This window comes from Heliangelus exortis, chromosome 9 (genome assembly GCF_036169615.1).
Source record: "Heliangelus exortis chromosome 9, bHelExo1.hap1, whole genome shotgun sequence".
In the NCBI taxonomy this organism is placed as follows: domain Eukaryota; kingdom Metazoa; phylum Chordata; class Aves; order Apodiformes; family Trochilidae; genus Heliangelus; species Heliangelus exortis.
In genome coordinates, this window is record NC_092430.1 from 13,996,872 (window position 1) to 14,012,741 (window position 15,870).

At 36.2% G+C, this 15,870-nt stretch overlaps 1 protein-coding gene across 5 annotated transcripts in view; it reads left to right on the forward strand.

The window, feature by feature from the left end:
* The window catches only part of ATP13A3 (ATPase 13A3), a 57,904-nt gene that overhangs the window by 15,333 nt on the left and 26,701 nt on the right, over positions 1 to 15,870 (forward strand). For all 5 annotated transcript variants that reach the window (XM_071752237.1, XM_071752233.1, XM_071752235.1 and 2 more), the window contains 6 exons: positions 6,702 to 6,795; positions 8,723 to 8,896; positions 9,457 to 9,627; positions 9,938 to 10,008; positions 13,337 to 13,417; positions 15,336 to 15,405. In XM_071752237.1, the coding sequence (XP_071608338.1) occupies positions 6,745 to 6,795; positions 8,723 to 8,896; positions 9,457 to 9,627; positions 9,938 to 10,008; positions 13,337 to 13,417; positions 15,336 to 15,405 (618 nt within the window). In that variant the 5' untranslated portion in view covers positions 6,702 to 6,744. Of the gene's footprint in view, positions 1 to 6,701; positions 6,796 to 8,722; positions 8,897 to 9,456; positions 9,628 to 9,937; positions 10,009 to 13,336; positions 13,418 to 15,335; positions 15,406 to 15,870 lie in introns of those variants that run through there.

Here is a 15,870-nt window from a genome sequence, read left to right on the forward strand (position 1 = left end):
GGTCTCTTAAGCTACACCTAGAACTATTTTCCTCCAACTTGCTGCTGGCAGTTCTGACATATTAAATACTACACACACATTGAAAGTGATGCATTGAATACGACTTTGTGTGGTCAGTGCTGCCAAGTGTGTAGACCTTGCATTAGCAGGATGGCAGAGTAGATCCTGGTTCAAAACCTGTTTTGTTTTGGTTTTTTTTGTCATGAAAATACCTTGCTGTGGTCCTGGGAAAAGAGTTCTTAAACTTTCTGGAATGATTTTGAAGAAGCATTTGCTTTTTTTTTTTTTTTTTTTTTTTTCTTTCTTCTGGTAGCTGCATAACAGCTAGAGTAGCTGGATACATTTTATATATGCATATTGACATATTATAACATTGACATTTTAAAGTGTATTTCAATTTTCAGAGCATCTTCTGGTGTTCAACCTGAGGTACGAGTGCAGAACTGTCTTCCAAAGCCCCATCTCCTTCAATGTGCCAAATACTCCCCTGCAGCACCTGACAGACAGCCCTTGTAGGCTGATGTGGGAAGCTGGCTTCCATGCACTTGCCTTCTGTCAATCTCTTTGTAAAATTACCTGCTGCCCTCTCCTGCTACTGGTCAGCTATAGCTCAGGCTGTGTTTTCATCTTTCTGAAGAAACAATGGATTTTGAAACTGAATGTATTTTGAGAAGATGCATTAATAACCCTTCAGTCCTGTCATTGCTCTTCTGATTGGAGTACTTCAGTTTTTAATGACCTGACTGGCGGTATGGTAGAAGTTGAGCTTTAATTGATGTTTGGTATATGTAAAGCAGTTGCTTGCCTCGTGGAGGGCCATTGCATGATTGCCAAAGAGCTTTCCTGTAATGTGTGGAAAAAGTGGACTTGGTTTGGTAACTGGATTGTGTGGGAATGGCGTGTTACTGGAATAAGCCCTGGTGGCAAACGTTGTCAAGGTCTGTTACTTTGCTTGTTTGATAGCTTCTTGTGGTCAAGGGTTGGAAGTATGGCTCTAAAGTGTATAAATGTGTAATTTCTGAGTGACTGGAGTAATACTTGGCTTTCTAGTTTGAAAATGAAACGGATTTTCTGTGTTTTGGCAGCTCGTAAGGGTTGAAGATGATGTCTGTCTGCTATGCAACAGGCACTCTCTGCTGTTCAGAAAATGTGTTTGTGATTATTTTTTTTCATTCAGAAATCAGAAAGACTTGTCATTACATCAGGCCATTTAGAAATTTAATTTTCTACTCCAAAGCTGTGTAGTATCTCTTACAGAAGGATATATTTGTTGTAAATAAGTTCTTGAGAAGGACTTGAAAAGTCTTTCAGTCGCTCTTCAAGAGACTAACGGATACTTTTGGACCCAGAAGAGCCAGACTAATCACTTAAGATACTAGATCACATTTCAGGAATATGATTCATATTTGATCTATATTGTGATCTTTTTCGAGACAGGCCAATTGTTTTGGTTTTTCTGGTCTTAATTCTCTTCCCGTAGAAATATGTGGTGCTTGGTTTATTTGATGACAGTGATTATGTCGGAAGTTGTGGAAGATTGAGTAGTATTAATGTCTGTACATAGTTTTTAAATTTGGCCTCTTTCATGTATGTCTCTCACTTTTCCTGTCTGTTTTGCTAGATCTTTTCATTTGCCCTTTGCATTCTTCCCAAAGCAGTGCTGGTCGATCCTTGTCTTGTGCAGAAAAGTAACTTAATTCAGCAACACTCAGGCAGTGACCAAGTTACCTGTCTAGCTTTGTAGCACTTGACCTCTAAAGGTTGTCTAATTTGATGTGACTGCTTCATTACAACCTGTGATAAACTGTAAATTGCTGAGATTGAAAAATGTGTGTATGTCTTAGCGTTGCCTGTGTCATCCATTAGCTCCTCTGTATGAATGTTGTTGTCTTAGCTCAAAACAGCTGTAAATACAAGGAAGGGTTTGGTCAGCAGCATGTATGCTTTTAGCTGGGCAGATCATATCAGAACTCGTGCGTAGACCTGAAGCTGTCTGAGGCTCCTGGTGAGGCATTTGTGGTTTGAATAGGAGGAGCTGGACTGGGCAGCTGATGCTGGAAGCGCAGCCTCCGCCAGCCTGGCCACAGGCTTCCAATTGTTTGGCCACACTGGAGGGAAGGGGGGGGGGGGAAGGCATTCCAAGCAGTGCCAAATTTTCTTTGATATGTTAATCTTTTGATAACAGTTTGAAAAGCCCTTGGAGACTTTTTTTAGATTTTAGACAAAATAGTTCATTTGTCAGGACTTCCCTTGTAGATAGGGTCCCAGTTATTAAGAACTGCCTTGCTAACTCATGATAACAAAAGCAAGTGCAGAGGACAGCTGCTGGACTGCTTGTTGGTAAGAGAAACTCTTTGTTATCTCAAGACTTTTGTGAATATGTGAAAATAAAATAGGGAATATTTAAGATACTAGTTTGTACATTTATTGCGTATTTTAAGCAGATGGATGATGACAGAGCATAAGAATCAACTTGGTAATTTTTTAATGCATATCCATAGACGGATCTTACTAAAGACTTGAGCTGTCAAAATTTTATTTTCATCTGAGAAATGTGATATTTAAATTAACGCAGTGACTGCAGGAGATCTCAAAAGTTTCTTCTTTTGGAGCTGTATTCTTTCTAGAGCTTGAAATTTTTCTCTTGAAATTTTGAGACTTATGATTAAGTTTGAGCATTAGAAGAAGAAACTGCTGACAACAATGTGTATATACTAAAGAAGAATTGGTTTTATGGACTTGAAGGAGAAAAGGGAGAAGATCTTGCTTCCCACCCCTCAAATCAAACTTGGAGGTTAAAATTTGCACTGAAGTCACTGACTACAGATAAGCTGGTAGTCCTTCAGAAGGACTTGCAGAACTCATCAGACATGCTGATGGAGCCTTACTGTAGTTCTTTAGCAACGTTTTCTTAATAAATATGCCATGAGTTCACTTACACCTTTTATACTGATGATACAAATATGTATTGCCAGTAAATATTTTGGTATAACTGCTTGATATCCTCATTGTTTAGTCAAGACAGATCAAAAATAGATACTAATGTCATCATTCAGAGAACGTGCAGTGTTTTCTTCACTGTAAGGGATGCATGTAGCTTTAGGGTTGGTGCACTGCTGTAATTTCTCCAGTGATTTAATTTATGATTTAGTTTAGCTCCAGAACAATATTGACTGAAATCTGAAACTAAGGTGCTCTCCAACTCATAGCTGCGTACTCTTCAGGACAGAGGCAAATAGGAACTGCAGTTTAACTTAATTTAAATTATTAAAATCCTGTATTTATATTTAATTTAAACACTGGTGGTGTTTTTTGTTGTTGCTTTTGTTTTTACAAAGTTGCATATTTGCTGTTTGAGATTGTGATTTGGATAAGTGATTGAGACACTTTTTCTGATCCTATAGTAATTGTTAAATTCATACCTGTGTTCTAAGATGATGTAGGTTATTTTATTCTCTTTCATTCTCTCTCAGTGGCAAACAGCATTTCTTTTACAGACTTTTTTGATACTTCCTGCTTTTCTGACTCTAGAAAATGTTAGCTATATAATAGGAGCTCAAGTAAGCATAATGTAAACGGAATGGCAGTAACTTTCACTATTTTGTTTGTATTCGGTGCTTTTCTTTAAAGGAATAAATAGTCCTTTTTAGTTGCTATTTTCAGTTAATAGGTATAGGTGGTAAGAACTCCTAGCTATTCATTCCAGGGAACTTGTGCTGGAAAGAGGCTGACTGGCAGCCCTTGCATCAGAGGCATTTTATATTTGAATATTCCTGAGTCCAAATTGCTTCTTGTGAGGGGATTTCAACCTTACTTAATTGGAGTACAAGTAAAATATCATACTACTCTGTAGCCTTAACAGTCCAAGGCTTATATTTAAATATTAAAACTTATATTGACTTATATTCAAGACTTATATTAGGTCTTGAAATGTCTCCTTTCCCACAATCCTGTAGATGGAAGGAAGTAAAGATCAAATATTTATTGCTTAAGTCTCTTCTGAATTGCTGAGATGCTGCTACTTATTTCTTCTCACACACCCAGCAGCCTGCAGTGCCTTCTAAAGAAGGGCACGTGGAGCTGTGGAGCCCATGGTGGTGGTGGTCAACCCCAGCTTTCAGCAGGGAAGTGGAAGAGAAACCCAAAACAGTTGCCTATTTGAACTCTTGATGATGACCTTGGGCTGATGATGTCCAAAAAGGAATAACACTGGAGGAAGACTGCTGGTTTTCGTTGCTGAATAGTAATGATTTTCATGACCCATCAACTAAGAAAAGATCTAAGTTTAGAAATTCAAATGTGAATTTAATATGGAAAATTAGTCTGCGTATGAAATACCGAGGACATGTGTGCTAGTTGAAGGTTGCTCAGTAAATGAGTCTGTGTAAAATAATGCAGATGGAGCTAATGATGTAAGTCAAAAATAGCCTCCTAATGGTCCTCCTGTATTCCCTGTGTGATTTTAACCAGCTGTTCAAAGAAGTCACTGAATCACAGGAATTACTGCTGGTGCTCTCAGGGCTGCTTCAGATGAATGACTTAACTCTCCTTCTTAGCTGTAGAAAAGCGCTAAATTAAAGCCAACTGTGCTTCTCTCTCATGCTGTCGATGTGTCCTTTTAGGTGCCTGTTCTGATGTGTTGGCCATGTGGAAATCTCAGTTGAGATTTATTGATCTTGAAGCTGTTTGCATTTATTTTGCCACCTAGTGCTTTCCTGTATGAAGTACCGGTGTTACTGGACGTGTTCATTGGAGTTGGAGTTTTGCCTGCTGGCACTGTGTGATGTTGCAGTACACTATAGCAGGGAAATGCATGTTTGTTTAAGAGAAGACTAGTTCAAGTGTGATAAATCTAGTAATTCTTTCATGGACTGGTGAACTCTACTAGAAATATAGCTCTGTAAATACACAGATTTTTTTTTTCCTGACTGCATGACTTCTTGATTGAAAATGTGATTTGTATGGTGTACAAAACATTGTTTGAAGTTATTAATTCAAAGACTGTGCTTTCTTATCAGTCCTGTATAGGTTTAGGACAGATGTTAAACAGCTTTCTTATATATATTTTTCCCAGGATAAAAAGCTGTTTTGTTAAGAGAAGTGGCAATTTAAACAAAAATGTGGTTTAGAACTTGCATGACTTGGGTAACAGATAAAGAATCATCAGTGGTGCCCATCTTCTGGTTTAATTTCCAAATTAATCTGCAGTAAAAAAGGTATTTGTAGTTCAGTATTGAATAGTAATAGAAAATCTTCAGTTTTAACAGTGCAAGGAGGGTATGAGCTGGTGTTTCTTTTAAAGCCGACAGCTGTTATCAAATTAGCTTCCTTCCATACAGAACAAAATACAAACTGGTCCAAGCACTCAGTGTATGAAGTGATGAGCTGTTTTTCACTTGTGACAGCCCTGTGTTCTGGTGCAGTTCTTTGCTTCAAGGGTGTTTCTTCCACTCAGACCTTATCCCAGCAGTGGGTATAGATTTTTGAGGAGACCCAGCTTTTCTCTTGGGTTCCTGCTTCATTGTTGGCTTAATTGGAAATAAGGTGGTACCTTGCAGAAACCATGCAAGGATGAGATGGTTGATAAACTTCAGGAATTCAGAGGAAGGACGTTTGGAGGTTGGCTTTGCTGGTGAGTGTAAGTGCAGGGGGCTGGCTTTGAGAGGATCTGTATTGGAGTCTGATTATTTGATTTGTGAAATACGGGGGACTTAGAGACAGCAAAGAACTCGGTAATGGCTGCACTTTAAACATAAAGCTGCCTGATACTAATTATTTTGAATAGTGGTATCTTTGTCTTAAGTGTACAGTTGAGATGAAGCTAGGTGAGTGGCTTTCACCTTGATTTTTTTGTAACAGCCTTTTGTCTGAAATTACATTATTTACTTGTTCTATGAGAGTGAATCCTCAATACTGGAGGACTACTTATATGTTGTGGCAGTAAGTGCTGTCTTCAGAGAGATGTATACATGTGCAGTAAATAAAACAAAGGTTTTACAGTGTTAGTGCAGAGAATGATAGCTATTTCATGTCAAGTCATGGCAGATAAACACTGGCTATTTGGTAATTTTAACTATGGGTGGTCCTATGGAAATACAGGATGGGTGCATTAATTGTAAATTGTCATCATTAACATGTACAGGAGAGATTAGATGCAGTTTCAATTTTAAAAACTTAGGTTTCTTACTTGGTATCTTTTGATTTGGTTTGTTTATGTGATCTGTAACTTCTGATGAGCTTCACAGTACAGAGCAGCCTTTCGTGTGTAGTTCTTCTGTATTGGAATAGAGATCTGTGTGTACAACGTTCAGCTCCTAGACAGCTTCTTTTTTTTCATCCCTTTCTCTGTTAATGAAACTTGTGATCATAATCTATCCTCACAGCACACTTCATGATTTTGCAGCTATGAGAAGTAAAAGAAGCAAGGCCATTGGTACAAACTGAAGAAGGAAAGGAAAAGAATGACTTGGAAATGCTAAACTGGGGTCTAAAATTTTTTAGCCTGTACTTACTTTTTTTTCTTAATTTTTTTCCTTGGGTTGTTCCTGGTGTAAACCAGTAGTAGTGCAAATATAAGATTTATATTAGTATATTGCCAGTGTGTTATATGTGTATCCACTGAGAGAAAGGAACTCGAAACTAATAGTTGATGTATAAAATCAGTAATATTAATCCAATGTTTAATTCTTTTGTTGCTAAAGGTCTTCCATATCTCAAGTCGAGAAGCTTCATATCATACTAAACATGGAGAAAGAAGAAAAGAAATTCGTCAATAAAGCAGAGGAAGATGAGATGGTAAATAACTGTTATTCTATTTTTAGACATTGAAAGAAACATATTTTCATGGTTTCCTCTCTAAATGGGGCATATTACATCAGGAAGTGAGCTGTCTCCATTTAAATCAGTTTAGCAATTTTACAAGGTTATCCTTGATAATATTTTTTTGTATTAAGAAATCTAGTCTTGGGATAGGGACTCTTTTTGTTGAAAGCCTTTGCAGAGGTTCTGGGCTGGCTTCATTGAGATCAGCAATCCAATAGATAAGAGACTTTTGTACTTAATGACTTTTTTTTGAAGTGGAAAATTAAAGCAAAATGGCTTGTTAGTTTTATTTTTTGCATCTATTTTGTGTTGTTTTTTCCCCCAAAACCTGGAGCTTGTTCTCTTGTAATTTAAAATAGGTTAATGCTCTATAATCTGACTGTATTAAGCATGTTCTTGCATATTCATACTTATGTAGATAGGACCCAGTTTTGTGGGTATTCCATAGCACACAAGCATAGCTTCCTACGAGAGCAGTAATTCCTTTTATTGTTTGCTCTGGAAGATACAGCAGTTGCCTTTGGCAGGAAAAGTCTTTGGCAGTTGGTCTTTAAATTGCTAGCTCATTCTGGAGACAGCAGAAAATATATGGAGTGTATACAGATTTTTGTTTTTAAAAAATTATAAATTCCTCATTTTTTCTTTGTGCAGGCTGCTAGGAAAAGCTGCTCTTCAGCTCTGATATGGAGTGTAGGCAAATACAACAGAATCAAAGTGAAGTGCTTAGGGTCTCATCACAGAAGTTATTCTTTTGAGGAAGTTATTTTGTTTTGCCCCAAAAGAATCATTAACCTCTCTCACTATCTTTCACCCACCTTTCAATTACCTTTTTATTGGTAAAGTGTGAGTTACCAGTGTGACAAAATACTGGCTTCAGTATTTTGGGGGTAACAGAGAATGGATTTTATTTCTTGATCTTTTGTTTTGTCAACTTAGAAGGATGCAAAACAAACCTGTTGAAAAGCCTTTTCTTAGGAAAGCAGTTGAAACATTTTCTAGAATGTTCAACAAAAACTTAAAACTTTTAAAAAGTTGGTGTCAGTATGAACAATGAGGGTGGGACTCAATGGGAAACTTCATTGCCCTTTTGCAGCAGGAAATATAATCTAATGATGTAATGTGAAACTTGGGAATGTGGCACAGCCACTGAATTATTTTCTTTTCCTGGCTGTCATCAGTTTAAGTTGGTACTTGCCTTTGACCAAGGCACACTTAATACTTTGTGGGTTTTTTAATGGGACAAGAGAATTTTTTCCAGCTGGTGCAAGTTACAGAACCTTTGACAGTGCAGCTCGTAGTTTCTAATGTTTCACAGTAGCATTTCTTGTTAAACTGCAAACAAAATAAGCCAGTTTTTCTACTAAAAAGTAGAATTTGACAAATACTTACATGATTGTTTAGAAAGCATGAAATTCTGCTAGCACCAGTAATTCAAAGCTATGTATGCTAACAAATCAAATTGTAACGTGATAAAATCAGCATTTGTCAAAATCATGCTTTTGCTCTTGAATGTGTAGCTGACTTGTGCTGGGTCCTGGTTAAAAATTTGGTTGTTCTTTGAGTTAAGGCAGGCTGTATTGCAGTCTCAGTCCTTAGGGAGCAGTACAGAGAGGAGACAGGTCTTGCAATTAAATGTTTTAAACAGTGTGGATGTTCTGCCTTTGACAGGCTTTTAATGATGTTTGTATTTTTGACCAACCTCACATTTCTTTTTGTTGCCACTCCATCATGTATTAAGTCTTCTAAATCTTCCCTTCCTCCAGAAAAGAAAAAGGAGAAAATTACTTTAAAATTTGATTAGCTTTGAATGCTGCACTTTATGAAAAATTAATGTTTGCTTCCTGAGCCAGAGTAATTAAAACAGTCATTGTTTGTTATTTGTTTCTCTGTTTCCATGCAGGAGATCTATGGCTATGATCTGTGTCGCTGGAAGTTGGTGCTAGTTACTATAGGAGTGATCTGTTCTGGTGGCTTTCTTCTCCTCCTCCTCTACTGGGTGCCTCAGTGGCGTGTGAAAGCAACATGCAAAAGGACTACACTTAAAGACTGTGAAGTGGTTCTGCTGAGAACAACTGTAAGTCTGTAGGAGGGTGGGCTTCTCCCAGTTTGCAGTTGTTTGGCATTCTTCTTGCTGCTTGCTAAAATGCACACATCCTTGCCTGCAGCAGGCAGGGTTTTGTTTAATAGCACTGCAGAGCTGTGCCCCTTGGTACTGTGTGTAACTTTGCCCATATGAGAATACTGACAACTGCGAGCAGGGCATAGCAAAAGCAAAGCCTTTGCTTTTGGATTTTAATAATTAATTACATTAAAGATGTTGTAATAAAAAAATTACAGAACAGATGTTCCTATAACAGGTTTTCCCTCCCTTTTTCGACAAAGATATATTTGTTGAATTAACATATATCTGTGGACCCAAGTGTGGTTTTTTTCCAGGTGATGTTCTTTCTTCAGTTTCTGTGTAGAGTCCCTGGTTATGATCCATGTGTTAAGTTCTCAGTTATTCTAAATTGCAGGGTGGGTATGTATGGGCTCTGCTTTATCATCTGTTGTTGACACATTCAGTGACAGCCGTTGTGGTAAAATGCTGTTTAAATGCTGTTTCAACAATTCATTTTCTCCCCTCTTGTGAAGGATGAATTCAAGATATGGTTTTGTGCAAAGGTTCGCATTATGCCTTCTTTGGGAGCCAGTCCTTTACAGAATCCTAACCCTATCGGACACAAGGTTTCAAATGGCCATGCTGTTCATTTCTGTGAATCTGATGCAGAAGAAAATAAGAACGATTTGAAAAACTATTTGCCTGTAAGTAAACCTGCAATACTACACTTGGTCATTTCCAAGTATCTCAAGTAGTATCTAGAGCACACGCACACAATACAGTGCATGTGAGCTACTTTTTTTGACTAAAAGGTTTTGGGTGAAGCATAAATCTTTTTCTCACTAACCATCTATTGGAAATTATGAAGTGCTTGTAGATTCTTTTGAAAGGAAACTATTAATTTTTCAGAGAAGTTTTTCTAAATTCCTTGTCTATCGCTGTTCAGAATAAAGTCAGTCAGAAAAGAAGTGTTCAGCGGTGCTAGTTTCATCTCTGTGTCTGTTTCCCTTGCAGATTCGTTATTTCACACATCACAGCGTGAAGTATTTCTGGAATGATTCAGTTCAAAGTTTTGATGTTGTAAGGTAAGAAAATTTTGCAGTGTGCTTCAAACTGCACTTTAAAAAAAATACAATAGCGTGCCTAAAAACTTGGTGAAAATTGGTATCATATTCTGACCAGCTGTTTTGGCTCAATAAGTCTTTGAACCATAGTGAGGACAGGGAATTTTTAACTTGGTGTGACTTTGGAGGAAAGGTGTCTGTTAAATCCACCTTTATTAAGTATGACTTGTCTAGGGTGACAGGCTGCGTGCTGCTCCAGGATTTTTGCCTGTTCTTGGAGTGTTATTTGAGAATCAGAGCACCTGTTTGTGGGCAGAAGTTCTCCTTCTATAAACTTTAAAACTTCCTTCTGATGGAATAATTTGTATTTCTTGTATTGGTTCTGAGCTAGACCCAGAAGGAGTATATACAAAGAGAAGAATTCACCAAATAACTTGCTGCTCACTTCTGTTTAACTCTGTGCTGCTACATTTTATTCAACTTGATCAAAATTTGATCCCTTTTTTGTTACAAAAAGCTGGTCTTTTGCATTGATAGAAAACATCTTTTAGTAGGCAGTACTATCTGTGCTCACTGGATGTGATGTGCAGAGGCATAATGTTAGGCTTGAAGAAGAAAGCTTCTCCATTTTTTACAACTGGTTGTTAAATTAGGAAGTTCAGAAATATAACCTCTTTATAAGTTAAGTTAAATCACTGTTCACTGCATAGAACCATCATGTGGAGAAGCAGCACATACAGAAAAAATTAATGACCAGAGACTGAGTGAAAGAAAAACAGCCAAGATTTCTATAACAAGAAATGTACTCTGCAAATGTTTCTTGTGTTTCCCAGATGTGTGTACATGGAAAGGTATCAGCAATAACAACAATTAAAAAAACTATCATAATACAAGCAGTTACAAAACTGAGATCTTCTCTGAGAAGCTGAAAATATCTCAATTCATGTGTAAATAATGAAAAGCTTTGTAAACATTTTTAATGTTAAGCCAGTGGTGCAGGTACTGGTGCTTGTCATTTTGCATTACAGGGTCCTGGTTTCCTGCCTATAGTGTTGCTAATTTAAACTGTTAAAAGGGAGTATTTCCCACAGATGAGATTAAAAAAACAAAACAACAAACCCTTAAATTAAAACTATACTTCTATGCTAACAGATACAGGCAAAAATCACACGACTCCATGTGTTTAGGAAAAAATGTCATTTCTTAGCATTAAAGCAGTGAGTTGAAATTTGGCATTTGTTGGCTGTTTGTGCCTTTTGATGTTCTTGTGATAACTCAGCCAATTTATAAGCCCTGGAAAAATCTCAGATATGCCTGTGAAGTTAAGTGACCATTTATTCAGTCACATTCTTGTGAATATGCCAAAATTTCATTTGTTTGATGTATTAGCAATGACTGAGCCTGACCACTTGTTTAGTCAGGTACTGTAATTGAGTTATTTAGCAATTGGATATTGAAGAGGAGAAACAGCTGGGTCTGAGAAATAACTGATACAGGCAAAGTACTAAATCACTTCTATGCAAGGTCAAATAAGAATGAGGGTTTGCTACAACTTTACTCTAAAGTAAACTTAAGTGTTATCATATAGTGAAGTACTAGGCACCACCTCTGAAATGATAGCTGAATTTATGAATGAGAAATATTCTGAAAGTAAGTCTGAAATATCTGTCCTTCTTTAAGATACTTCTTCTTAATCTGCTCTTCAGTTCATGTAAAAATCAACAATTACCATTACCCAATAGCATGGCATACAGTCAAACTAATATTTGTAAGGAAATGAGGTATGAGACTGAGCAATCAATAGTAAAGTCCATAGGGAAAGGACCACAGTTGTAGTTGTGACTTAAGCACAATGTGGTGTGATGGGAGAGCCACTGTGCAGTCAGTTATCCAAGTATCCAAAGACTGAATGCTTTGATCATGTAATTAAAGACTTATCACAGTACAGAGGGGAAGCAAATTAAGATGTGTGGGGCAAGTTCAGTTATGAGAGCCTCAGTTTCATATCATTGTTCTTTTTATAATAATGGAATATAAAGATCACTGTTTTAAACACAGGAAATGCAAGTGTAATTATTCCTAAACTAAATCAGACTTGGTCACATAGCCAAAAAGGATGCAACTCTGACCTTGTGTGTCTGTTTTGTTTTAGCTGGTGTCAACTGAGTCTCTTGAGTGATTTGATGAGTAATTTATGTAGTTAACTGTTTATACACAAGGACTTTTTTTTTTTTTAAATGCTCTGGGAATTCATACTATAGCAGAACTGTAAAAAGCAGATAATAAACATCCTGCTAGAAACTTTTATTTCCATGAACATTTCACACATGGGTATGCATATCTGAATATAAAGCACTTAGTTTTAGGAACCCTTTGTAAGCCCACTGTTGGATTCCTTTTTGTGCAGGAAAAGACAAATTGAATTATGTGGGATAGAATGAGAGGGAAGGCACAGTTATTAACAGAAAATCCTAAAAATCTTACTGTAGATGCATAATAAAGGGTTTGTTTTCACTGGGGCAACTCTCAATCCTTTTTAGTAGGTAACCTCCTAGATAGCAAATATAAAAAAGGCTTGCATTGAATAGCGCTGGTTTTCTCATGTTATCTGTGAAAGTCTTTTGGAAGGTAATGTTTTCCTGTGCATCCAAAGTATGGTTGCTAAAAAATGCCTGGATATAATATGTTTGATTTACTGAATTTGGTAGCTGAAATGGTCCCATAGCTGTAAACATAATGATCTTTTGGGTGTGCTTGCTTATCATCAGATCTAAAATAAAGCATTTGTGTCCATAGTGTGTGGAAAAGTCCTGTGAAGATGAGTCTTGCAGTGATAAGGAAGTATTTAAAATGTAGTCTGGACTTTACATTGTCATGAATGAAATTTTGCTAGCAAGATGCTGCAAAATAGCTTCAGTATAGATTTATTTGAGAAATTGATTAATAGTTGTTTCTAAAATGCTTCCATTTACTAGAGACATATTAAGATAATTTGACAAAATATTAATCCATATTGATTTTATATAATCTTCATCAAACTTGCTTCTTCTTTTCAGAGGCCTTTGAATACTAGTTATGCTAGTGTTTTACATCATTTTTTAAAGTGTGCCTCCATTTTGATTGAACTAGATATGACTGTCCTACAGAGTAAGAGGTGACAACAAGAAGGCTGCTTTTAATTTGGATCTGCAGATGTGACTGCAACAGCTAGAAAAACATTAATTCATAGACTGTTCTTTAATAATATATTGTAACTCTTGGCAAAGCCCTAGGTTTCTTTTTAGTAACCGAATCTTAATTTTAAATGTCAGATTTGTTAAGTAACTCAATGACTTTTTCCTTTACTTAGAGGTCTAGATGAATCTACATTCTGTTCTTCAATTCATAATGAACACAGCACAGGACTGACAAAGGGAATGCATGACTACAGGTAATGTTCAGTATTAGAGCAGAGAATTGTTTAGAATTAGTTTTGTTCCATTACCTATGTTTAAAGGGTTAACAAAATTAGAAAACAATGGAGTGATTGGTGTTTACAGACAGGCTTTTATGCTTCCTTCCAGGAAAGTTGTAATTTGTGGTTTTATTATCTATGTGTTGAATAAAACTAGGTACTGATATTATATTGAGTTACTTTTCTCAAAATGCACTGACCATGAGAACGGGAACTATTGCTTAAACTAATTCAGAATATATTTCTGAAATTGTATTTAGTACTCAACATTTTGAAATAAAAAGTGTATAAAAAGTATAGCAAGCACATTTTCAACTACTTCAGCAGGTATACAGTGAAACTCAGCAGTTGATGTGATATTTATGTCACATAAGTGACATAATATGTGACAAAATATGTCACATAAGTGACATAAGTCACATAAGTGACATAAATGTTACCATAATAAAATGTCATTCTGAAGGGGTGTATGGGTTTGGAGGCAAATAGACTGAGTGTCAGTGGAAAATTCCATCAACAGTTCCTTGGCTGGAAAGATGCTAATTTTTCTCAATCTGCAGATTGCTGAAGGCTTGAAGGGAATGTTGAGGGAGCTCCCTTGACTGGTGCTTGTTTTCTTTCCCATCCTTCATAGTGGTTATTGTGAGAGGAGGGGTTATTGTGAGAGGAGGGGATAGTGTGCTAGGTGGTGAATAAGAAATGTTGGAAGTGCAAACCTGGCCTAAACTGTAACTAGTTTGTTATTTTAGGAAGGTCAGGCAGAAACTTCCAAGGTCTCTGGACTTCGAATTTAATTTTAAAAGCTTACGTAGTATCAGAGGTGTGTCCCTTAGCTACCACAGATCTGTCTCTGGTTGATTTGGAATAAATGTATTCCATACTTTTAATTCTGGTTGGCAAAAAGTATACTAATATTTTAATACTAAAATACTTTTTAAAAATATGCTCTTCTAAGCTAATGCTATAAATATGCCAGGCACAGCTGAAAGTGCATACGTAGAGAAGAACTTAGTCTATAAAAAGACTTTAAACTGTAAATTTGAATGGTTCATAGTTCAGGGGTTTCCTGTTTCTCAAATGTGAACACCAAGCCAGAATATATATTGTGAAAATATAGATAGGTTCTTAATTGTCTATTTGTGTTCTAATATGTTGGTACCTAGGCAAACTAGAATACTTTGAGTTCTGTTGCATTCCCAGTGTTTGGGTTTTTTTGGTTTGGGTTTTTTGTTATCTTTGTTTTTTTGTTTGTTTTGTTGTTTTTGGGTTGTTATTTTTCTTGGTTTTTTTGCAAATGAATCTACCTTAGAGTTTAAAATCTGGAAGCATCTGTTTACTCATAATTTCATTTTCTTTCAATTTATATCTTCCTATGATAAAAGCCTTTACCCTTAAGAACATCCCTTAAGGGCTTCTTCATACCAAAGTCATTTAACCAGCTCAGATCCCATCAGAGGGCAATTATTTGCTCCCCCTTTCATGATTTGCCTTTTTTCATGCTAAGAATAATACTAAGATACAGAACCATGAAATAGTGTCTTACTGCAGGGTAAGAGCTATCACTTCTTTAAGTTCAAGAGGACCCCATATTGGCTTTCAGAATGTTATGTACAATAACATTGGTCTTACAGTTTACAGGAAAATCTTATTATCAAAATCAAATAACCTAAAAAATATGTTACAGTTTAAATTGGCATATAAAATAATTACCCTTATATTGGAATATTATATTGGATAAATATTTTCTGAAAAATGCCTTTTGAAAAAATATGATAAATAAAAGGGGCCATAGATAAGTACTGTTTTATACTTTCTCACATTAATGAAATTATTTTCAGGTTAATAAGATCTCTAATAAAAATTTAACTGTCTTTTGATACTTCCTTTAATGCAGAAAAGCATTCTATGGAGTAAATGAAATTGCTGTGAAAGTGCCTTCCATTTTTAAGCTTCTGATTAAGGAGGTAAGATAAATTAAAAATTAAATTTTTAAAACATGTGTATCTTTTGAAGTTACTTTAAGTACAATGAATATTGGACTGTTTTTCAAATAATGATGTAAACCAGAAACCTTTCCTCAAAGCCCAGCACTGTAAAGGAAAATTGTATGGATTATTTTTGAACGGTCTATACTTAAGAGGCCTTAGCTGTAAGCTCTTCAGAGTTCATAACCTGGTGTCTTAGCAAGGACATCAGAAAAGGTGTCAGAATTCCTTGAGAGAGTATGCATCTTACTTGTAGATGCTGTTTTCAAACATAAAATGACTGCTAGTCTGCTCCATTATATCAGCCCAAATCAAATGTGGTTTTACATGTGCTGGATGCTGGATTTGTTCCATTTTCCTGGTGTATTCTAAATCCGGATGGATTTGAATAATTGACTTGTTATCCCTGTGCTGTAATAATGCATGATAGAAATTTCTGAATAA